The 26,379-nt window shown below is 35.7% G+C and overlaps 1 protein-coding gene across 2 annotated transcripts in view; it reads left to right on the top strand.

Moving 5' to 3' along the window:
* GABRA3 (gamma-aminobutyric acid type A receptor subunit alpha3) overlaps window positions 1-26,379 on the top strand; it is a 606,794-nt gene that overhangs the window by 430,825 nt on the left and 149,590 nt on the right. Inside the window, exon 2 of one of the 2 annotated variants that reach the window (XM_082376147.1) lies at window positions 2,273-25,448. In XM_082376147.1, coding sequence (XP_082232273.1) covers window positions 25,270-25,448 — 179 coding nt within the window. In that variant the 5' untranslated portion in view covers window positions 2,273-25,269. The remainder of the gene's footprint in view (window positions 1-2,272; window positions 25,449-26,379) is intronic. The other variant, XM_082376148.1, reaches the window with a different exon arrangement.

Below are 26,379 nucleotides of genomic sequence, written 5' to 3'. Positions count from 1 at the left end.
GGCATAAATCATAGGCAAATGATCCTATATTTAAATTATATCTATGGTTTTCTTCCCCTGCAGTATGGTCTTGCCACTCTAATGTGAGCCTCTATACTTCAGACATCCAAGCAAGCACCACAGTCTTCGGTTCCTGAATCATTAGTATCTGTTCCTATATAGTAAGAGCTTATGCACATGGATCTGAACCATGATCATGATGTCATTATCATGATTTTTAAGCATATGTCAGTTATGTCTGCCCATGTATCATGGTTATTTGAGCACTTACCATGGTCATTTCTTGATATCATGATTCTTTGAGTAAAGCCAGGGCCTATAGCTTTCATGTGTACAACTTACATTGTTTATAATTTACCTTAATGTTCACTATGACATTGCATAATTATACAGGAGTATTAGGCCACTGTCATATGATTACTAGCTCATGAATCATTATTTTCTTGACATGCTACATTAAACTTATATGTCAATGCAGTCTTCTCATATACAGTGTTAACTACAGTCACAAGATAGAGACTTGTAAATGACTACTCTCTACTTCTGATAGATGACTGTCAGCACATTGTACTGTGGCTGCCTACTCATATATTGTGGCTGACTGATAATATTTGAAGGTTTTCTGAGTGTGCATTTTGTTCAAGTGGTAAAACTACAGAGAGGCATATTTATATATAATACAGTCATTTAAGCATGCACCATGACTTCTCTTTTTGCAATAATACCATTTCTATTAGTTTTCTAGGGCTGCCGTAAGAAAGGGTGGCAAACTGGGTAGTTTAAAACACAAAGAAATTTATTTTCTCACAGTTCTAGAAGCTAGAAGTCCAAAATCAAGCTGTTGGCAGGGCTGTATTCCCTCTGAAGGCTCTAGGAAAGGATCCACCCTTGCTTCTTCCAGTTTCTGGTAATTGCAGGTATTCCTTGGCTTGTGGCATCATTATGCCAATCTCTACCTCCATCATCACATGGCATTCTCTCCTTTTCTGTCTGTGTCTAAATTTCCCCCTTCTTATAAGGACACCAGCCATTGGATTTAGGGCCCACCCTAATCCACTATGACCTCATGTTAATTTGATTACACCTGCGAAATCCTATTTCCAAATCAGGTCACATCCGCAGGCACCAGGAGTTAGAACTTCATTGTCTCTTTTTTGGGGGGACATAATTAAACCCATAAGAGTATCTATACTTGAAGATGTTTGTTTTCCAAAAAACTTTTCAATAATATTTATCATTTACTTAAAAATACTCTAAAAGTTTTAGACATAATGAAGCACTGAATAGAATTTTCAGAAGTACCAAAATTGATAGAATGGTGCAATCTAGACTTAGAGTCCATCCTGCTGTAAGATGTGATGTACCTACTAAAGTGAGAAAACAATATTTTGGAAAATATAATGATTAAGACAAAGAAATTCCAATCACTATCAACTAATATTCAACTGTTTCAACATTTGCTTTTGTACTATGGCTTTTTAATTAGGCATTATGTCCATCTAATTAAGCACCACAGTTTGTCTGTTCATATACTGCTGATGTTTGAGCTTCATCTGTGTCATAATTGTCATATTGGGCGCATTGTTACTAACTCATGTCTCAGTCACATCTGCCTCTATTTCAACGTTGCTTTTTGCTCCTATACCATGTCCAACTGCCCCTGTATTTATTTTTTTTAACATCTTTATTGAAGTATAATTGCTTTACAATGGTGTGTTAGTTTCTGCTTTATAACAAAGTGAATCAGTTATACATATACATATGTTCCCATATCTCTTCCTTCTTGCGTCTCCCTCCCTCCCACCCTCCCTATCCCACCCCTCTAGGTGGTCACAAAGCACCGAGCTGATCTCCCTGTGCTATGAGGTTGCTTCCCACTAGCTATCTATTTTACGTTTGGTAGTGTATATATGTCCATGCCACTCTCTCACTTCGTCCCAGCTTACCCTTCCCCCTCCCCATGTCCTCAAGTCCATTCTCTACATCTGCGTCTTTATTCCTGTTCTGTCCTGAGATTCTTCAGAAACATTATTATTATTATTATTTTTAGATTCCATATATATGTGTTAGCATACAGTATTTGTTTTTCTCTTTCTGACTTACTTCACTCTATGACAGACTCTAAGTCCATCCACCTCATTACAAATAACTCAATTTCGTTTCTTTTTATGGCTGAGTAATATTCCATTGTATATATGTGCTTCATCTTCTTTATCTATTCATCTGTTGATGGACACTTAGGGCAGCTACATGTAAAAGAATGAAATCAGAGCACTCCCTAACACCATACACAAAAATAAACTCAAAATGGATTAAAGACCTAAATGTAAGACCAGACACTATAAAACTCTTAGAGGAAAACATAGGAAGAACACTCTTTGACATAAATCACAGCAAGATCTTTTTTGACCCACCTCCTAAAGTAATGGAAGTAAAAACAAAAATAAACAAATGGGAGCTAATGAAACTTAAAAGCTTTTGCACAGCAAAGGAAACCATAAACAAGATGAAAAGACAACCCTCAGAATGGGAGAAAATATTTGCAAATGAAGCAACTGACAAAGGATTAATCTCCAAAATTTACAAGCAGCTCATGCAGCTCAATATCAAAAAAACAAACAACCCAATCCAAAAATGGGCAGAAGACCTAAATAGACATTTCTCCAAAGAAGAGATATAGATTGCCAACAAACACATGAAAGAATGCTCAACATCATTAATCATTAGAGAAATGCAAATCAAAACTACAATGAGATATCATCTCACTCCAGTCAGAATGGCCATCATCAAAAAATCTACAAACAATAAATGCTGGAGAGGGTGTGGAGAAAAGGGAACCCTCTTGCACTGTTGGTGGGAATGTAAATTGATGCAGGCCCTGTATTTTTGATATTTTCTTGTGATATGTCCTATATCATCATTTATACATCATATTTTGGGGTTATCAGAATATACATCATGATCAAATGCTCAAACACAAGATGCGGTTGTTCATGTACAGTAGCCATCTGAGCATATGTCCTGGGGTCTCATTTTGCACCATTGTCATCTTATCCTTGACTGCAAGAACTTGATTCTATATTGTGGATATTGGATCATGATGTGCATCTGAATAAATCGCTCAATGTTTATTTGCTCCTGTCCAGCTGTTTGTGTATTGTATGTGTTTATATATATATATATGAGATGGATGTTGCTCATCCATCATGAGTATGTAAAAAAGAAGCATCATGATCTTATGTGTAGGGAATGACGACTTCTGTAACGTGGATGTTAGCTCTTGGATTGTGGTCATTAGCTCCTGCACAATGATTGCTTCTTCCATATTTGCTGTCTGCTCCTGTACCATGTCTGCTAAGTGTATCACAGCTGTTAGTTCATATAATGGCATAGTTTGAGTGTATAATGGGATAAAACAGGAATTCTGGTTATTCACCATGATTATTTAAAATTAGGCATTATGTCCATCTGAGTCTCCTTTTGTACCATTGTCATCTCCCAGACCAAAGTCATTCATTACTTGTATCATGATTTTTATTACATACCATATCTATTTGAGTAAGAATTATACCATGGTTTATTTCTATACCATGTACATCTGCACCTGTATCATAATTGACAGCTTATGTCCTATAGGTATGTAGGTGTGCATCATGTCCTATAGGCATGTGGGTGTGATCTGCTCTTGGACCAATGCCATGCATTCTGATAATTCAGAACAGTCATCTGAGTAGTTTTTCACCCTGTGGTTCTTTTCTGGTGTACCATACCAGTCCCCTCTTTCATATATGAATTGACTCATCCTTCATGATAGTCTAAACATGCATAATGGATTTCTGTTCATATAATGTTTGAAGTTGTACTATAGATTTCCACTTAAAATAGTATGCTTGTGTGATAATACACTATCATTGTCTACTCTTGTACTAAGAATACTTTGTACCATGTATATTAGTTTGTGCACCATGGTTTGCTATTGCAATGAATTTTCTCTCCTTTGTCTTCACTGTCTACTCCTATAATTTGGGTGTGAGCTCATGTTGCAGGATCTTCTGTGTGTGCATCGTGGTCAAATGCTCAGACTCCTTGGTGGCTGCTTATGCACCACGGATGTTTGAGCATGTGCTATGGTGTCTACTGTTGCAACATTGCCATCTGCTTCTGGAATAAGGCCATTCATTATTCTGTTTTTAATGTATGTCAGAAGAATCAAAGAATATTGTCATTTATTGTACTATTTAAGAGAATGGATAGTGGAGCCAAAATGACTGGATTTGGATCTTGAATTATCTACTTACAAGATGTGAGATCTTGGACATATCAGTTTGCATCTCCATGTTTCATATTCTTGCAAAATGATAAAAATAGCACCTCATAAGATTATTTTGAGAATTATATGAGTTATTATACATAAACATTTCAAACACTGCCTATCATGTAGTAAGATGTATGTGGTGCTGATTATGATGATAATACTGTGTCCCTTGATTCTGTATCATGATGTCAGCTCAAATTCTGGGGTTCTCTAGGTGTGCATCACGGTAAACTGCTCATATATTTGTGATAGTGTTTTACAAAAACATGATATGAGCATATGCCATGGGGTTTCCCTTTGAATCATTGCCATCTGCACTGTCCTATTAGCTCCTGCACTACCATTTCTTTTCTTCCATCATCACTATCTTCTCTAATATACTTGTTCATCTGCCCCTATATTGTTGTTATCAGCTCATTTTCTTGGAATGTCTGGGTGTACGTCACAGTAAAATGTTCAAACATCATTGGTAGTTTTTCATGTACCATGACTGTCTTACATGTGCCATGTTACCCCCTCTAGCATTATTACCATATACTGCTGGCCTAAAGAAAATGTATTCAGGTATTATGTTTCCTTTATTCATATGACCAGTCCATTTGAGCATATTCCATGACATGTTTTTTTGTTCCTGTATCACATCCACATGCTTTTGTATCATAGGTTTTTGCTCATGCACCATGGTTGTCTGAGCATGCAGCATGCTTGTCTGCTCATACTCCATGGTTCCTGAGCAGGAACTGTCATTGCTTACTGCTCTACGGGCAAATGGTGTCTTGTGCATCATGTATATCAGTTTGTGTTTTATGGTAATTTGCTCCTATTCCATGGCTCTCTACTCCTCCATCACTCCTGCCTTTTCCTGCACCTTGTCTGTATATTCCAAAATGATAGCTTGTAATCTTATGCCATTGGTTTGCCTGAGCGTGCATCACAGTCAAATGCTCAACCGCCTAGTGTGGCTGTTCATGCACCTGATTGTTTAAGCATGCACTGTGATTTCACCTCTTTCATCATTGTCTTCTGCTCCTAAACTAAAGGAATTTGTTGTGTCTTTTAAATTACCAACCATATCCATTTCAGGAAGTATAGTGTCATGTCTACCTGCTTTTGTGTCTTCATATTCAATTCATGTCATGGAGTTGTGTAGGTAAGCATCATAATCAAATGCTCAAATATTAGTTGTGGCTGTTAATGCAACATGGTCATATAAATACTTGGTGTCAGGTTTCATTTGGCATACCTGACATCTACTCATGGACAAAGCTATTCACTCATTACCATGACTTTTTCTGTAAGGCACAATACCTAACTGAGTAGCAGATGTCATGAGCCTTACAACACGGTTTTCTTCTCAGAAAACAAGTTTGTGTACCATAGCCTGTCTCATAGCTCCTGTGTCTTGACCGCTACGACATATTGTAGTGTTTTTGTTTACTTGCGTACATCATGATCAAATGATCAAACACCACTGATGGCTTTCATCAACTGTTGTTATCTGAGCGTGTTCCATGGTTTCTCTGTTGCTATCTGCTTCTGAAACAATCATTCATGTGTTGAGATGATTTGATCATGTACCATATCCATCTGTGATGTTTCCACTCATGGTTAATTTTTACTCTACCTTGTCTCTTGGCTCTAAATTGGTTTTGGCTCATTCTCCATGGTAGTATGAATGTGCATAATACATTTTACTATTTTACTGTGTTTGAAATTTTACTACAGTCTTCTGTTCATTCATCATGCGTGTGAAAATGCACATCATTGTCTGCTTTGTAATAAGAGTGGAAATTTCTGTACCATGAATATCATTTTGTATACCATGATTATTTGTTACTTCAATGTGTTTGCCTCCTCCTTCGTCTTTAGTATCTACTCCTATACGCTGGATGTCAGCTCATGTTGCAGGACCTTCTGAGTGTGCATCGTAGTCAAATGCTCAGACTCCTGTGGTGGCTGCTCATGCACCACGGATGTTTGAGCATGTGCTACGGTGTCTACTTTTGCTACATTGCCGTCTACTTCTGGACCAAAGCCATTTGTTCCTGTACTCTGTGTTTTTAATCTTGTACCACGTTCATCTGAGGAAGCATGGCACCATCAGTGTATATGCAAAGTGCTGACTCTGAAGTTAGAATGCTTGTATTTAATCCCACTTTGCCATTTAAGCTTGATGTCTTTGAGCAAGTCATTTCACCCCTTTGTGTCTGTCTCTGTTTTCTCAACTGCAAAATAATGATAATAATACCTACCTCATAGGGTTGTTGTGAGGATTCAAAGAGTTAAATGTAAAATGCTTAGATTAGTGCCCGTCACGTGATAAATGCTAAGTATTTGTTGATAATATTAAATTACTATGTCTCTTTGCTCTTTATCGTGATTGTCAGCTTGCATTCTGAGATTAGTTGTGCATCTCATTCCCATGCTAAATTACTGGTTGTGGCTGTCCTTTTAACATGATGCCTTGATTTCTCCTTTTGCAATAGTGTCTCTACTTCTTCAAAAAAGCCATTCATTGCTGTGTTGTATTCTTCATTACTCATCCATTACATCTCCCCTAGCAAGAAGAGCATAATAGTTGACAATACCATTTCTACCTGTACCTGTATCATAATTGATAGCTCACATTTCAAGGTATATTAGTGTGTATGTATCATGTTCGAATACTCAAACACCTTTAATTTTTTTTGTATTGTGGTCATCTGAGTATATGTCATGGTGTCTCCCATCATTACCATCTGCTCCTGGACCAAGTAATTCCTTTGCGTATTGTGGCTTTTTGATCATATATTGTGACTATCTGTGCAATTTCCACTATGTGATTGTTTTCTTTGTACCGTTCTGTCTTCTCTTACATATAGGTTTTGGCTCATTTTTCCATGGTAGTCTGGACATGCATAAGGAATTTATGTTCATATACAGTGTATTGGGTTATACTACAGATTTATGCTCATACATTATGATTCTGTGAAAATTAAGTCATTGTCTACTTCTGAATTGAGAATATAATCTTCTGTATCATGAATAACAGTTTATTAATTGTGACAGCATTGAGTTTGCCTATATCTCCATCATCCTGGATATCAGCTCATGTTTCCTGGATTATGCCTTGTGGTCAAATGTTCTGACTACCATGGTAGATGCTCATGTACCACAGATTTTTGATAATGGGCTATGTATCTACTTATGCAACAGTGCTTGCTATGTGTATCAGCAATATAGCCATTAGTTACTTTGCTGTGTGTGTGTCCTTTTTGGTCTGCTACCATGTCCATCAGAGGTAGCATAGCACCACTTATGTATAGTGAGGTTAGATGTACAAGTCACTTCCTATCTTTCTGCCTTAGTTTCCTCAATCCTAAAATAATGATTGTTATGAGAGTAAAATTATTATATGTAAATATAATATGCTTGTTGTGAGAGTAAAATAGTTATTATAAGTAAAGTTCTCAGTTGCTCGCATACAGTAAGTACTAAGTAAGTATACATTTATTATTATCATTATCACTGTCATTATTATTATACTAGTACTGTTTTCCTTTGTTCTCTATCATGAGCGATAGGCTGTGTTCTGAGATTATCTTGGTTTACATTATAGTCAAATGATTAAGCACTGGCGGTATCTTTACTACACACAAATGTAGTCTGAGCATTTGCCATGATGTCACTTTTGGGGTCATTGCCATCTGCTCCTAGACCACTCCATGTTATCTTATTTTATAATTTCCTAAATATTGTACCATGTTAATAAGTATTATTCTATGGCTTTCTCTACCTGCCATTTCTAACTGCTCTTATAACATACTTATGTGTGCCTCAACCATGTTATCTGGTATGCTCACATACCATGGTTTTCTGCATATGACATAATCATGTCTACTGTTGTAATGAGATTGCCATTTCCCATGTTATAGAAATAAGTTTATGTAGCAAATTTATTTCATTTTGAACCCCCTTTTTATAGTTTCCCATTGTTGCTGTCAATTTCTCTATCATATCCTTTTGCTCTCAGCATGTATTTTGAAGTTATTTGATTGTACATTAGACGCTCAAATACCAGTGATATTTGTTCAAACCCCATTCCTATTTCAACATATATTGTGTTGTTTTCCTTTTTACACTATTTCCATCTGCTTTTGCCTCCAAATAGTTCTTCCTGTATTGTAGTGCCTTAATTTTTATTTTTTAATTTTTATTTTATATTGGAGTATAGTTGATTAACAATGTTGTGTTAGTTTCAGGTGTACAGCAAAGAGATTCGGTTATACATATACATGTAACTGTATTGTAGTTTTTTTTTTCTATCTTATACCATATCCATGTTGAACAAGCTCTAAACTATGTTTCTCTGCTCCTTTAAGTTTTTGATCATTCATGATGCTTTTCTGTGCGTAGTCCATATGATATCACAGTTTTCTTAGCATGAACTATTAAAGTTAGATTCTGTACTAAGAATACCATCTTCTATATCTTAGACCATGCATTAGCTTATGCATGCTGTTTTTCAGATCCTGCACTGAGATGTTCTTTCCCTCCATCACTGATGTCTGCTCCTATACCAGCTACCTATATCATGGCGAAAAGCTCATTTTGCAGAGTTGTCTGAGGGTGCGTTGTGATCATATGGTATTCGTGGTCTCTTTTTGCATCATTGTCATCTGCTCTATCCCTTCATCTATCAATTACTGCCTGCACTTGGGCCATATGGAATCTCTTGAATCATTGTTCCTCCTATATAATGACTGTCAGCTCATGTTGCAGGGCTTTTTGATTGTGCATCATAGTCAAATGCTCAGACTCCAGTAGTACCTCTTCATCATGCACTGTGGTCATTTGGGCATATTTTTTTACAGGCTTTTTATTCATGCTGCCAGATTGTTTTCAAGGAAGGTTGCATAGATTTATGCTCTCATCAACAGATACACACACACACACACACACACACATACACACACACACGCACACATATCTAGGATTCCTGTCTTGTCCTATCTTCAACCGAATTGTTTAGCATTTAAAAACATCTTTTGTTCATTTGATAGATGGAGTGGTGCCTCATTGCTTTAATTACATTTCTTGAATCAATATTAAGACTAAATTTTTAGAGAAATATATCAATATAATCAACATTCTGAAATTTGTAGCATTTAACTGGCATAGGACTTATTTTTCTGAATTTTAATTTTAAAAATATGAGATATAATACATATATAGAAATATCATATAATGATACATACTGTTTAAGAATAATTATAATTATTATAAGTATAAAGTGCACATCTGTACAACCACTATCCAAATCAAGATCTACAACATTGGGGGTACTCCTGAAGCCTGTAATGAAAGTATTTCTTATCTCAACCTTTTCTTTCCCCACCAGAAGTAATCATTATCCTGGATCTCACTTGGTTTTCTTTATAGCTTTATCATGTATATCCAAATGTAGTTTAGTTTAGCCTCTTTTTGAATTTTATATGAATAAAACCATACTGTGTTCCTTTGTTCCTTGCTCTGTTTGCTTAACATTAGGTTTGTGATATGTATCCAAGTTGATGCATGTAATTGTACTTCTTTCTATTTCATTGTTATATGGTACTCCATTGTATGATTTATCCATTTTGTTTTAAGATGGACATTCAGGTTGTTTCCAGTTCTTTCTTTAGAACAGTGCTGCCATGAACATTCTTTTACATTTACAATTATCCTAGTGCATTTGCACATAAGTTTTTTAAGGTATACATCTAACAGTGGAAATGGTGGATCATGGGTATATGTATCATCAACTTTACAATCTAATGCCAAACTGCTCTCCAAGGAGGCTGTAACATTTTATACTCACATCAGCAGTGTAGGAAAATCCCTGTTGCTTCATATCCTTGCCAAACTTGGTGTTATGAGACTTTAAAATTTTTGGCAACCAATGAAGGTGTAATGAAAACTTATTGTGGCTCTAATTTTCATTTTCATGATTACTAATGAAATAAGCATCTTTTCTTAAGGTAATGACAATTTGGAGTTCCTCTTTTGTGAAGTACCTCTTCAAATCTTTTGTCCATTTTTGCTATTGGATTTTCTCTCTTTTTCTTATTGTGTTGTAGGAATTCTTCATATATTTTGGATAATGTTTCTTTAAGAGATATATGTGTGGTGTGTGACAAGACTATACCATTGTATGCTTGTTCTTTACTCTTTTTCTTGCATCTTTTGATGAACAGAGTTTTGAATTTTAATATACTCTAACAATTGCTTCCTTCATGGTTAGCCCTTTATATATGTTTAAGAAATACTTTCTCCAACTTTGTGAAGTTCATTCTGTTACGTAGTCTTTATAGTTTGGGCTTTCATATTTAGGTTTTCAACCCACCTGTAATAAATTTTTGTATGCTATGGGTAAGATTCTAATTTAATTGTTGTATAAGGTATGAAAATAACCAATTGTCCTACAACCATTTATTGAAAATCCTGTGTTTACCAGACAATTCTTCAGTGCTAACTCAGTCATAAATCAAGTGTTCATATATGCCTGGATTTGTTTTTGAACTCTCCATTCAATTCCCTTTGTTTTTTTTTCCTGGCATTACTACACTTCTACCCCAATTACAATTTGTAAAAGCAGTCTTCTTATCGGTGGATCAAATCCTTTAATCTTATTCTTCTTCAAGACTTCAAAAAACTATTCTTGGTTCTTTGTATTTCCATGTAAATTTTAGAATAAGCTTGTCAAGGCTGACCAATTAATTAATCAGTCAAAAAATAAATTGAGCAGTATTGACATCTTGAAAATATTGTATTTAAAGTTATATTTCTGAATAAAATTCTATACTTCTATCACATGGAGGCTTTGTACATCATTTGTTAGATTTATTCCTAGACCTAGGTACTTAATTTTATGCTATTGTATGTATAATTTTTAAAATTCAGTATATAATTATTTGTCTTTAGAATTTTATTGATTTCTGGATATTAATTTTATATCTAGCTATCTTGATAAAGTCTCTTACAAATTCTAATAATTTATCTGTTGATTATCTAGGATTTTCTACATAGACATTCATATCATATCCAGGTAATGAAATTTTTATTCCTTCTTTTCCAAACTTTATCTCTTTTCTTCGTATTGTTTTACTCTACTACCTGAAACTTTCAGTAGAATGTAGAATAGGAGTTGAATCACGTTCCTGATCTCAAAGGTACGGTTTTCATAATTTATCCCTTGGGTATTTTGCTTTCTATAGGTTGTTTTGTAGATACCTTTCATCAGATCAAAGAAATTACCTTTTACTCTTACTTATATTGGTATAACTTTAAAAAATCTGTTGATGTAGATTATATTAGTTATATTAATAGATATTCTCATATTCAACTAACCTTGAATACCTAGGATAAAAACAATTTGACCATGATGTATTATTCATTTTAGATATTGGATATAATTTACTAAGCTTCTTCTGAATTTTTGCCAGTAATTTTCTTTCCTCATGCTGTCATTGTAAGGTTTTGGTATTAAGGTTATGCTAATTTAGTGACATGAATTAGGGATGTTGTATCTTTTATTATCTTGTGGATGAATTTACAAATAATTTACATGATTTCTTTCTTGAATGCTCAGCAAAACTCACTGGTAAAGCTATCCTGGCCCTGGGTTTTCTTTTTGGGTAGATTTTTGACTACTATTTCAATTTATTTACTGCTTATAGGATTATTCATTTTCTCTAATTTCTTCTTGATTCGGTTTTAGTATATTTTTTAGACATTTGCTCATAAAGTTGTTGAACTACACTCTTATGATCTGTCTAATGTTAGTTATTTCAATGAATCAAATTTTGGCTTTCTTGATCATCTCTTTTATAAGTTATTTTCCTTTTTAAAAATTGATGCTCATGTCTTTATTAGCATGCTCCTTCTCCATGGGCTTATTTTGATCTTCTTTTTCTAAGTTATTGGGATATGGGCTTAGCTAATTGTTTTGTTTTTCTTTTTAAAATACATATATAAGGCCACATGTTTTTCCTAAAGTACTGTGAGCTGCATGCCATAAGTTTTATTTTTTAAAAATATCTTTATTGGAGTATAACTGCTTTACAATGGTGTGTTAATTTCTGCTTTATAACAAAGTGAATCAGCCATACATATACATATATCCCCATGTCGCCTCCCTCTTGCGTCTCCCTCCCACCCTCCCTATCCCACCCCTCTAGGTGGTCACAGAGCACCGAGCTGATCTCCCTGTGCTATGCGGCTGCTTCCCACTAGCTATCGGTTTTACATTTAGTAGTGTATATATGTCCATACCACTCTTTCACTTTGTCCCAGCTTACCCTTCCCCTGCCCCGTGTCCTCAAGTCCATTCTCTAGTAGGTCTGTGTCTTTATTCCCGTCCTGCCCCTAGGTTCTTCATGATCATTGTTTTTTTGTTTGTTTGTTTTTTGTTTTTAGATTCCATATATATGTGTTAGCATACGGTATTTGTTTTTCTCTTTCTGACTTACTTCACTCTGTATGACACACTCTAGGTCCATCCACCTCACTACAAATAATTCAATTTCATTTCTTTTTGTGGCTGAGTAATATTCCATTGTATATATGTGCCACATCTTCTTTATCCATTCATCTGTCAATGGACACTTAGGTTGCTTCCATGTCCTGGCTATTGTAAATAGAGCTGCAATGAACATTGTGGTACATGACTCTTTTTGAATTATGGTTTTCTCAGGGTATATGCCCAGTAGTGGGATTGCTGGGTCGTATGGTAGTTTTATTTTTAGTTTTTTAAGGAACAGTAATTTTGCTATTATATACTAAAGATGTTCTAATTTGTATTTTGATTTTATTTTACCATGAGTTATATATATCCTATATTATTTCAGTCATTTGAAATTTGTTGTGATTTGCTTTATATTCTTATAAATTTTGGTAAATGTATCTAGTGAGATTAAGTATAATGTTTATTTTTGCCACCAATGAGTACAATATTCTCTATATTTCTACGTGGTCAGTGTTCTTACTTATCTTGTTCAAACCTTCTATATCTGTCCTGATTTTTAAAATCTGTCTAATCTGTCAGTTTATGAAGTGGCTATTGTAAAGTCTTCCATTATGATCATAGATATGTCTGTGTTTCTTTGTAGTTCTGTCAATTTTTGCTTTACATATTTTGAAGCTGTGTTATTAGGTGCTTAGACCTTTATTCTACTTCTTGGTAAGTTGAATCTTTTATTATATGGAGTTTTCCTCTTTATCTCTAGTAAAACATTTGAATTAAAGTTGTTTCCTGGAATTCCCAGGCAGTCCAGTGGTTAGGACTCTGTGCTTCCACTGCAGGGGACATGGGTTTGATTCCTGGTTGGGGAACTACGATCCTGCAAGCCATGTGGCATGTCCAAAAAAAAACAGTTGTTGTTTCCTGAATATTAAAAGTAATATTATAGTTAATATTTGCATAGCATATCTTTTTGTTTTTACTTTCAACTTTTATTTCTCTTGTGTTTTAGATATGACTCATAAATAACATGCAGTTAATTAATTTTATTATTTTAATCTAGTCTGATATCCTTTATATTTGAATTAGGGTCTTTAGGTCATTTACATATAATAAAATTGCTGATAGGTAAATATCTGAGTTTAAAACTATCATTTTCTTTTTATTTAGCTTTTATTTATGCTTTTTATTTAGACTGCCTAGTTTATGTTTATTTTTCCTTCATTTCTTCCTTATTTGGATTGATATTTCTTAAATAATTTTATTTTTTCCTACTCTTCTAATGTAAAAGATATATAAGCTGTTTCTACTTATATTTAGTGCATGTCCTAATAAAATACACACTTTACTTTTCAAAGTCTTTTTATTTCCAGAAGTTGTATTTGGTTCTTTTTCAAGTCTCCTAGTTTATTGTTCATAATATCCTGTTCTCTGCAGATATTTTAAGCTTTTTATGTGGAGGTCATAGTTCTTTTATCATATGTGTCTGATAATTCAAAATCTGAAGTATGTGGGGCTTAGTTTCTCTTCTAGTTGTTTCAGTTGTTTCTTTTTCATAATTCCTAGACTCTTTGTGTTCTTGGTTATCTTTGTATACCTATCAGTGCTTCTGAAAATATTATTTGTGGGGGTTCCAGAAAACCAAATATGAATATATTATTTTCCAGAGATATTTATGTTTGCTTTTGTAGGTCACCTTGTGCATGTTTTGCAGCCACGTAAAAGTAAGTTCATGATGAGTTTTCTTGAACGAAACATTAATGTGAATTTAGGTTGCAAACCTGAGAGAGAAGCTTCCTGTGGTTTAAAACCTTTGGGGAGAAGAATCTTTCTGTCTTTATTTCTCCATGTTCAGTTCAAATGGAAGCAATGCTCCTGTAGTCTCCTGAGTATTGGAGATGAGACACAGATTTACTTCTGATTCATTGATACTCTGAAATTTTGGCTCTTGGAGCATCTGAGCTCATGTGAGTGAGTGAGTGAGTGAGTGTGTGTGTGTGTGTCTGTCCGTATGTATGTAGTAAAAGTCCCCATCATTGGAAACTTTTGTTTTGGTTTATACCTGCCTTACTGTATGATATAGTCAAAACCACAACTTATTTTTGTAATTTTATTTTTTTCTCTAACTTTTCCTCTGGTTATTGTTTTTATTTTATTTTCTTGAAATATTCTTCGTTCTGTTTTGTGTAATTAAGGGTGTTGAAGAATGTTGGTTTATGAATTTATCTGTCCAACTCTGGGTTCATTCCCCCCAAAATAAAGTTTTGTTTTGTAATTTTAGTTTTTTTAATTTTCCTTGAGATGGTGCTTGAAAAGAAGTACTATTATGTGTTATTTAGAGTAGAAATGTCAGTTTATGTTTGTCAGTTGTATTAATTATGGTGTTTGATTTGTCTTCATCTTTTTCAGTTTAATCTGTTGCAAACTGAGTAGTATGTTAATTTACCTCAACAATCCAATATCTTTCCTTTATCTTTTAGTTGTAAGTACTTCTTTTATATATCCTGAAGTAGTGTTATTGAAAGTAGAAAGTCTTATGAGTTGCTGCTACTAGTAGGGATGGGGAAGAATAGCATATATACCTGTATATGCTTCAAAGAACATTACAGTACAAAATACATTATATCACCACATACATTTTTAGCTAATTCAGCATTTAGGTTTCTGAGTTATGGTATTTGTGTGACATTAGCTTGTCTTTCCTAACAGCTTTTGGGTCTATATATTCTGTTTTAAAAGATGGAACATGTGCCGTGTAGTTTATCTTAATTCATTCTTAACAGCAATGTATATCATTAAATTTCCTTTTAAGACATTGAATTTTGTCCGTTTTCCATTACTTTTGACAATAAGACTCCTCTTCCCTCACTGGTTTTTGTTGCTATCTACCTCTTCTAATGAGAAGTTGAGAAGAAATATCTTGAATTGTACTAATTCAGAGCCAGGGAGCCCCAAATTTTAGAGGTATCCATATAGAAGCCTACAAAGGAGATAGACTAGAAATGAACAAAGTTGTATTATAACTAGGATGGTAACATGGAGTCCAAGGAATTTTAGAGGAAGAAGTTGTGGTCAGTGCTATCAAAAAGAAAAAAAAAAGGAAAAAAGAAAAGAAAAAGAAAAAAGAGAAAGAACGGAAGTTCAATCTAATTGGTGATCTTAAGTGTGGGTTATATTTTTAATACCAACATTACTGGTGATCACTGACATAGTACATAGTTTCAGTGAAATGATCAGGGAAGAAAGCAGAATGTAGTTGTTAAAAGAATGAATAGGAGACGAGTAAGGTGGATTTAACAAATTACTCGTGCAAGAAACTTGATTGATGAAGAAAGGAAAGAAGATAACTAGAAAAGAGCATATCAATAGAATATTTTTTTTAGATGGGAGAAACTTGATTATGTTTATAGTCTAAGAGAAAGGAGTCATTAGAGAAGAGAGATCTAAGATACAGGTGAGTAGGAGAGTCGATGGAGGGAAAAGGAGTTGATGAGATCAGGAGCTTAGGTTGATAGATTATCCTTAAAGTGGACAGGTTAACCTTGCTTTATGAAATGAATAGAAGAGAAATTAAGGGTAAATATAAAAGTGAATCTTTTTTGTAGGTTGGGGCAGGGCTGATGTCTTAAGTTTGGTTCCACAGAAACAGACTCTGAGATTAGGATTCATGTGAAAGTGGTTTATTAGGAAGTAATCCCAGGAAAAACCAGAGGAGTGGAAAGTGAGGCAAGAAAGGGAAGGAGGGCAAGCAAGGATAGTATGTCAAGCAAAGTATCATGGAGACAGTGTGGGTCACACCTCAACGTTGTCCCCATCAGGGAGCTGCAGTATTTGTACCTCTGCACCTGTTAATACTGGTTAAGGGCTACCCAGGTTTGGAGAGAAGGCACAGCAAAGTCAATATAGAAGAAACTGATAAAGAGATACAAGGGGATATGGGTGAAGCGTTGTTAGTATGTGCTATGGATGTTTTGTCTTTCCTGAGCATCTTGACTTTTTCTTAAGAACCGTTGTAAATTTCCTTGAATAGGCAACTTGAGATGAATGACAAGTTTAGAGCAAACAGTTGAGAGGAGTAGTGGAGAGGGCTGATTTATGACAAATCAAAGAATTGAATGGTTCTGGCCTTGGAGACTGATTTGTTGTAGGGCTGCTTTGCATGACGTGGAATTTTCTTCAGCAGCATTCACCAGTCTAAGAGAACACGGATTTTTTTTTTTTTTTTTGGTTTGTTGGTCCAAGAAAGTATTTCTGAGCAAATACGGTGGAAGGTCGTATATGCCAGGTTCTGGTGAAAGAGTAATTCAAGTGATTTACTATTGGCTCCAGCCTTGAAATGAAAGGAAGTAGCACTAAGCAAGACTAAGAGAATAGGAGATAATGGAAGGATCAATAGACAGAAGCTCTAATTTCAAAGAGCAAGTGGAGTAGAAGTAATGGTTTAAAAACTAGAAGAATAACATAATAAAGACAGAAATTAAAGATACTGGAGTTTAAGATTTTTGACGCAGTTATGGAGCAATTATGTATAAGATAAAGAGAATGTGGCTCTGAGCATAGATTGATAAAGTGGAATATATAGATACATTATCAACACCAACAATGAAATACTGAAGATGATGGAAGGACATAAAAAGTGTGAGTTGAGCACTGTTTTTGAATCAATGTGGGGAGGCAATAAGGAGGTTGGTGTAAGACTAATGAGGGCAGAGGGTGATACAGATAGATGGTGTGAACCTCAAATGACAAGGAGTGTATGCACACAGGAGAGGAATAGTTTCAAAGTGGCATTAAAGAGATGAGATAATTCTGATCCTGTCTCTCAGTTGCATAATGTGTGGGACTATGCACATGCTACACTTTAGAGGAAAGTTAATGAAGTAGTGTCTTTGACGTATACCCAATTTATTTAAAGCAGGGAGAAGGGGAGATTTTTCTGTTAAGAGGTTGAGGACACAGGAACATTTGTTTCCCATAAAATGAAAGATTAAAAGGCATGGGGGAAAGGTAGTCTTCAGAATATATCTCTGAGAAGGAAAGGATCCCTAGAATAGTGTGGGCATGAACTCAGAAAGCATTCTTTTTTCCAACAAATATTTTACTGAGTAGCTACCATATGCCAGGCACTGTTCTGTGGCTTGGAAATAGAGATAAGGTCTCTGTTCTAATGAAACATATCTAGTGGGGGAAACAGAAAATAAACAAGTAAATATATGATGTAATTTTAGGTAGTGCTATATCCTATAAGAAAAATGGTACTGGGTAAGGGGATAGAGAGAGATGAGAAAGGAGCATGCAGTTTTAGATAACAGTGATCAGGGAAAGTTTCTCTGAAACAGGGGCACAGAACTAGAATCCTAAAGAAAGTAAAGGAGTGAGCCAAAATGATTTATGGAAGAAGAGCATTTATGGCAGAGAGAAGAGCAAGTGCAAAGCCCCTAAGGCAGGAGCATGCTGGATGTTTTCAAGGAACAGTAGGAAAATCAGTTTAACCTGATATGAGTAGTGGAGAGGGAAAGTAGAAAGAGGTGAGATTCAGAGGTAGCCAGTGGTCAAATCAAGTAGATCCTTATAGGTCATGACAAGTACTTTGGATCCAATGAAGATCCACTGGAAAAATTTGAGAATGGAGTGTTATAATCTGACTTATATTTTTAAAAACTCACTCTGGCTGCTGTGCAGGTAATGGACTGTAGGGGACAGGAGAGGAAGGAGCAAGATAAGTTAGGAGGCCATTCACTGCAGTCATGGTGGTGAGAGATGATGGTTTAGATAAGCTTGTGGGCATTGGAGGTAGTGAGAAGTGGTTAGAGTCTGAATCTGTTTTGAAGTCAACAGGATAAGCTGATAGTTTGGATATATGGTGTAGAAGAGAGAAATCAAGGTGTAGATGTGGTTTGGGTATGGGTGGATTTGATGTGAGGTGTGTGAGAGAGAAGAGTTATTGGTCTAGTGTTGTTTTCACTTCATTGATTCCCTTTTACTCTGTTTTGTTCACTGCTGTACTCCCAGCACCTAGAACCTGGTAAGTAGATGGTGCTTCATAAGTTTTGAATGAATGAATAGTGAGTGGTTTAGGTGGAGTGATAGGTGAAAATACTTGATTGGTATAAGGGGAATCAGAAAATGAGAAGTGAAGAAGTTGACATAGTGATATCAAAAATTATTGAAATGAATTACCATAAATGGAAGCAGAGAAATTAGGAAAGAGGTGGAGGGGGATGTCAGGTCAAGGGAGGGCTGCTTTTTTTTTGATCATGGATGATAATTACATCATTTTTTTATGCTGCAGGAAATGAGCCAGTAGATAGGGAAAAAATGACAAGTGTGGGAGAGAGAAGAAAGTCACTGAATTAAAATCCTTGAGCAGGAGACAGGGAATAGGATCCAGGGCACATGTACAAGGGATAGCATAAGATGAGACTAGACACCTCTTGTAACAAGGGAAAGGTAGAGTATATGCCTGAGATTCAGGTAGATTGTAATAATTGATATTATGAGGATAAAATCTTCTGATTGTTTTATTTTTCCTGGAAAATAAGAAGCAAAGCCATCTGTTGAGAGTCTGGGAGAAGAGTTACTGGAGAATTAAGGAGAGAAAAGAAAGTAAAAAATAGTTGTTTCAGAAAGTGGGAGAGTAAATTGGTTTGGCAAATGTAAAAGGATCATGGGACATTTGAAGTATGTTGAGGAAAATTTAAAGAGAGACCAGTCAGGAATAATTATGGATTTTTCTCCAGCTATATTTAGCTGCTTAGTTGCAGGCAAAGAGATGGATTTAACCAGGGCTTATATTTTTTCCAGGCAGTCACAACAGAGTAAGGGAAAGGCAAGTGTGTTGAGGGTTCACAGCAGAGAATGATTATAATGATTTTAATTACAGACTATGTATGTAATCCAAGTAGGATAAGAAAGTAAGAACACCAAGGTGATTATGGGCAATTTAAAGGTGGTAAGATCAAGGGATTAGAGATAGGAGGGTAGAAGGGTTGACAGTATAAAGGTACTGGATGAAAAGGGTTGGAAATATATCATCAGAGAGTTATTTGAGATCATAGATTTGTAATGACAAGATTTAGGCTATGACCATGGGAGTGAGTGGCTGAATTAGGATGGAGCTGAGGCTCGTTGGAGGGCAAGAGATCAAGGAATTTATTTGTAGGTTACAGTGACCAAGGATTACTATATATCAAACATAATGCTTAATTCTGTACATGAACTACACCACTTAATTCTTATAACACTCCTATATGCCAGTAGTACCATTATCAACATTTTATAGATGAGAATGTTGAGTCAAATCACTCACCCAATGTCAGATTTCTATGTGGTATATCAAGGATTGGAACTAGGATGTTTCTTACTCCAAAACCTTTAATAGTGGCAGTGACCTGAGGCTGGGTAGAATTAGATGGCCTTAAATGAAACTCTGGTGACAAATTTAGACAAAGAAATGGCAGAGTTGGCTTCATAGTATCTGGGTAGCAGCACTTGGGATACCTCTGTTCAGGTAAAGTTCTGGCAGATAGTGCCTCATAGCATCCAAGCAGGGGAGTTGGTGGGCAGAGTGTTGGTATCTAGTACTTTCTAAGCACTAAGGTAAAGGAGTTTTAGGAATTCTTATAGAAGAATGTATTGTATCGGTGCCTTGTACAAAGTGGATGCTCAAGTGTTTGTGATAAAATGAATTTATATTTGGACAGGATATAACAGCTGACTCATCCTGGTAACAGGTCTTTAGCCAGGCATTTTATGTATGTTATATTATTTAATCTTTAGAATTCTTAGAAGATGAGTATTATTACCCCCATTTTATGTTGAAGAAGGAGGTCTTTAAAGCCTAACATGACTAGTATTTGGTAATTCCAAGTAGTCTCTTAATCTAGTGTGTTCCAAAGCCCATCCTACACCCTATCCTTTATACTATCTTACCTCATTTAGGGATGTGACTTTTTCAAAATAGCATTCATTAGCTATTTATTAAGTATGCATTATTTATCAAGCACTTTTCTATGCATTGGGCATATATCTATGGATAAAACAAGCAAAATTCCTTGTGCCCATTGAGCTTATATTCTACTGGGGAAAGAGACGATAACAAAAAACATAAAATATATGCTAGAAGTGCTAAAAGGGAAAATAGAGCAGGCAACTGCATAGGAAGTATCTGGGATGTGTAGAAGGATTGAATTTTTAGATAGGGTGGTCAGGGAAGGTCTCAATGAGAAAGGTGATATTTGGATAAAAACCTAAAGTGAAGGAATGAACAAACTATCTGGAAATTGGATGGAAGAATATTCCAGGTAGAGGCAATAGCAGATGCAAAGGCTCTAGAGCTGGAGCATGCCTGGCATATCCAATGAGTGGCAAGGAGGCCATATGGCTGAAATGGAGTGAGTAAAAGAGGAGGGTAGTAGAGGTTAGCCAACTATTTGGGGATAAGATCATGTAGGTTCTTGTAGGTCATAATAAGGCTTTTTGAAATGGGAAGCGATTGGATGATTTTGAACAGAGGAGAGACATGATCTGACTTAACACTTTATAATTTCACTCTGTCTGCTGTTTAAAGAACAGACTGTAAGGGAGCAAGGGCACAGGCAGCAAGACCAGTTAAAAGGCTTTTATAATGATCTCAGCAAGAGATGACAAGCCAGAGTAGCAGCAGAGGTGATGACCAGTGGTTTTATTCTGGATATGTTTCCTTTCTAATGGAATGCCCGTGAGACTTGTTTATGGATTGAATGTGGGGTGTGAGAGTAAAAGTGGAGTCAAGAATGACATCAGAGTTTTTACTGAGCAGATGGAAGGGTGGGGTTACTATTACCTGAAATGAGAAAGACTGCAGGAGGACCAGGTCTGTGTGTGTGTGTAGGTGGATATTTGAACGTGTTAGGTTTAAGATGCTTCTCAGACATCTAAGTGCAGATATGGGTTGCAGGAGAGATCTAGGATGGAGATATTAATTTGTAAGTTATCAGCTAATAGAGATTTCCCTCTGGTTAGTTCCTTGTACCTTCCTTTAGTTCTTGAGCGGAGTGAATTGATAGAGTAACCATTGTTATTTTGGCTATGCAATTACATATTATGGTGACTTGAGCATGTGTCATGATTGTGTGTTCCTGTAACATAGATAATACATTCTAATACCAAGATTATCTGAGCCTGTACAAGGGTTGTCACCTCCTATATTATAGCCAATCTGACCCTACCAGAGAGATCTGCCATTGTGACCATGGTTATCTGAATACACTCATTGGTTTTAAGCTCATACGTCATCGGTGTTTATTCATTTGCTGTACTTATATGAGCATACACCATGGTTGTCTACTTTTGCAGTGTACACTGGCTTCTTTATACTAACTTTAAAACTAATATTAGGTTTTACATTCTGCTCATGCAACATAGTTGTTTGAATATTCATGTCATTATATGATGTTCCTTTGCTGTAATTTTCAGTATATTCATCATGGGTATGTGTAGTATTATATTTGTTTGTTCATATGTTATAAATAGCAATTTATTCACCATGGTCATCATTACTTGAAAGATATCAATTCTTCATTATGGCCACTTGCATCTATACCTTACCTCTCAGCTCCAGTGGAAAAATTTGAGCATGTCAACCTACTCTTGGACCATGGCTTCTGTTCCTGCATCATGGCAGTCTAGCATGGCCATCTACTCCTAAACCATGTCACTTAATTCTTATATCATGGTTGCCGTGATACACACATTGTGCATGCACACATCGTGGTTAAGGACTAATATACCAAATACTTCTTCACATTCATCATGGTTGTTTAAGCATATACCATAGTTGTCTCCAGCTAGATAGATGCTTTATCATGTTTGAAGGCTCTTTGTTCAAGTGTCATGGTTTATGTACTATGGTCACTTGAAAATTCAGCAAGGTTGTTAGAATAATTTTGAGTGTCTTCTCTTCTACTGTCCTTCTCTGTACTGTTTGATGATCATCTGAGCATGTACATGGATTTATGTTCATTTAATGCTAATAGCTTCTAATGTGCCATATTTCTCTGTACATATATCAGGGTTGGGTCCTGTTTTATAGATATTTGCTAACTTGCTAAGACTCTGCCTGTTCCAGTGGCATGTTGTTTTTTAATTAAAACATTAATTCTGGTAAAAACAACACATAACAAACAATCAGCCATTTTAACTGTACAGTTTAATGTTGTTAAGTATATTCACATTGTTGTACAGCAGTCTAGTGGCATTCTTTTGATCATGTGCAATGTCTTAATGAAATGTGTACCAAGGCCCTCTTCTCTTGTTCAGTGGTTAGTAGGCTTATGTGCTATGGTTTTCTGACATATACCATAGCCAAATGGTTTTATATCATAAATGTGTTCACATGAATAATAATAATGTTGTTTGCTAACAAGTGTCATGGTAGTTGGAGGGCACGTATTATGTCCAACCTCTTTTATATATAAGGGATGTCTTCTCATGCATAATGGTTATTTGAACATGTACCTTAGTCATGAGTTTATATAACATTGTTGTCTTCTTATGCATCATAGTTTTCTCCTTCCAAATCATGGGCATTTGTTTCTGTGTTATTGGCATCTATGCTTAGTGTGAAGATTTGCTGCTTGTTTACCATGATCATTTGAACATAAGCCATAGTTATATACTAGAATAGCATAGTTGAACATACACTATGAGTATTTTGCTCATGCAGCATGGCCATCTTCTCCTAAACCCAGGATTGTTACTCAGGCAGTCATGTTTTTTAAGCATGCATCATAGTTCTGTCCTATATTCCATGCATTATTTCTACAATTTAGACTTCATATCCTGTACCAAGTCTCTTTGTTCCTGTAGAGTAATTGTCAATCATGATTATATGAGCATTAACCTTTGTCATGTGATTTTCAACATTAGGGTCTTCTGAAGCCCTGTGGATGTTTGAGCATATGTCAGAGTTATTGCCCATACTACAGCTGTTTCTCTTGCCCCAGAATTGTCTGTTTATGCACCATATTTTCTTACTCGTATGCTATGGTTTTCTTAACTGTACTGTTTCTGTTGATTTCTGTAAAATAGCCATCAACTCTTGTACAGCTCATGAATCATGAATGTCACAGCACATATTAAATTGAGCATAAGAAATTGCTGTTTTGTGAAAGAAAAATTGTCAAATATTGGCAAATTTATGTGATACAACCGAATACTATGACTATTTCTATCTATAATGTGGACATTTTCTCATGTCAGAAATCCATTTTCTCCTGTATCATAGTTTTCTATGCCTGTATCAGATTCAAGAAGACAATCTAATATAGAACCTAGTGGCTGCTTTGGGGCGGGGGGGTGGAGTGGTTAGGATCAATTTAGAAAGATTTTGTTCTTCATCTTCTCATCTACCAGAATAGCTCTTCAGCATGTATCTGTTTTACATATTAGTGTCTTGTATAAACTTTCCTTGGGAAAAACTTTTCATATCCTTCTATGCCCTCTGAAAATTAAACCACCTATATGACTGTAAAAGAGTATGGTGCTGGGTCAGAATTAGGTCTCCTTCAAGTGGTCAGTGTCTCAAATTCAAAGAAGACATAAGGTTTAGAGGTAACAAGCAAGTGCCTCTTTACACTGTTTTCTTAACCCCATGTCCTGGGTAAACCTCTACCAGTCCAGAGTTCATAAAACAGCCCTGCATATAGGCAACTCAAAATTGCATAATTCTATCATCAGTATAATTTGCTGACCACGTAGGGACTTCTGTACCAGGAGACTGGGCTTGGATTTCTTCTTTATGTTGTGGCCTCTATATGGGACTGGTTTTGCCCTCAAATATCTCTTTATGGGAAAACATTGCATTCCTATTCAGGAATCATGGTGTCTCATCATTCAGCATTTTCTCAACCCGATTCAGAGGATACAGTCGATCTTCTCCAGGCCCTTTGATATTTTGGAAAACTGCTTAACTGTATCAAGATGAGAATCAATCCCAAAAATTCTATAAAGAGACTCCAGGTCTTAATATTCTAGGATTTTCTACAATATTATACAATTATTCATGGAAAAGGCATTTGTGATAGTAAAAAATCAAACAGGATTGGGGGAAAATAAAATGAAGACATGAGAGATTATTTTAAGATCTCGGATTATAAGAGGTAACTGAGGCTAAGAGAAGTTCTGTGACTCACCTAGTTACAAGAAGACAGGGAAAAAGATGGCATTGTAACCTAAGACTTCCAATTACTGATTTAGAGTCTTTATACTACCCTCTATTGTTTGGGCTCTGGTATAATCAAGAGAGGGATATGCCAGGAGTGAATTTTGGTGGCATTGATGAACTGCAGAAGGAGGACTGTCACAGTAAGCATTTAGTAGCTGTATATTATGGAAGTTAAATGGCTCTAATAGAGTTGAATAAAATCTTTTTTTTCACCACTTCTTCCTCCTTCCCTTTGTCTTCTACTCCTTTCCCCTTCCTCTTTCCCTGAACATGGAACTCACAGGTCTCTCCAAGTTGGTGCCTAAGAAGATGATAATCACACAAATAAGTCAGTTCTACATGACTAGCCTTGGGCTTCTCTTCCTGATTAATATTCTCCCTGGAGCAACTGGCCAAGGGGAATCAAGACGACAAGAACCTGGGGACTTTGTGAAGCAGGATATTGGCGGGTAAGTACCCTTAACTCCTAGAACAAAAGAAGACTGTGATAAATTATTGCCTTTGACCAGAGCTTTTTTTTTTTTTAATTGAAGAATAGTTGAGTTACAATATTGTGTTAATTTCAGGTGTAAAGCAAAGTGATTCAGTTATATAAATATTCTTTTTTTTCAGATTATTTTCCATTATTGGTCGTTACAAGATATTGAATATTGTTCCCTGTGATATATAGTAAATCCTTGTTGCTTATCTGTTTTATATATAGTAGTGTGTATCTGTTAATTCCATACTCCTAATTTATCCCTCCCCCTCCCTTTCCCCTTTGGTAACCATGAGTTTGTTTTCTATCTCTGTGAGTCTGTTTCTGTTGCATATGTAGATTCATCTGTTAAGGAAGGAAACTTGTAAGAAGTAAGGGAAGTGAGATAGGGAAGGAGCAAAAGTAAAACAAAGATGTGATTTCACTTGAAGTGTAGCTTCCATTTGACCCCATGGGGAGATACGGAGCATGAATGGCACTATAATTTTGGCAAGGGGCCTGGCTTTTGTAGCTTCATCTTAGTCAGTCATTGTCCTCCCAGGCATTTTAGAGTGAGATGGTTCCCTTCAGCTGATGGTAATACCCTGAAGTAGCTGGGGGATGGTTTTACTGGCATAGTAAAAGAAATCTTGACGTAGTAGTAACAGTAAATACTATATTTGGTTTCTTCATGCTTTTATGGCTATGCTTTCTACCCTTCACTTTACAGATTCAATCAATCCCTAAGATTTGTCATTTCTTCCTCCCACATCCCTTGGATTCATCTACTTTTTTCCAACTTTCCTGCTACCACCCTAGTTTAACCCGATGTTGTCTTCCACTTGGACTACTGCAAGAGTCTCTAATTGGTTTTACTTCCTAAAGTCTGTAGCCAGTGTTTCTTCTACAATGCATGTTGCATT

Source organism: Balaenoptera borealis (genome assembly GCF_965194805.1).
Source record: "Balaenoptera borealis genome assembly, chromosome: X".
Classification (NCBI taxonomy): Eukaryota; Metazoa; Chordata; class Mammalia; order Artiodactyla; family Balaenopteridae; genus Balaenoptera; species Balaenoptera borealis.
Note: the sequence above shows the minus strand (reverse complement) of the source record. Positions and strands in the feature narration are given on the sequence as shown.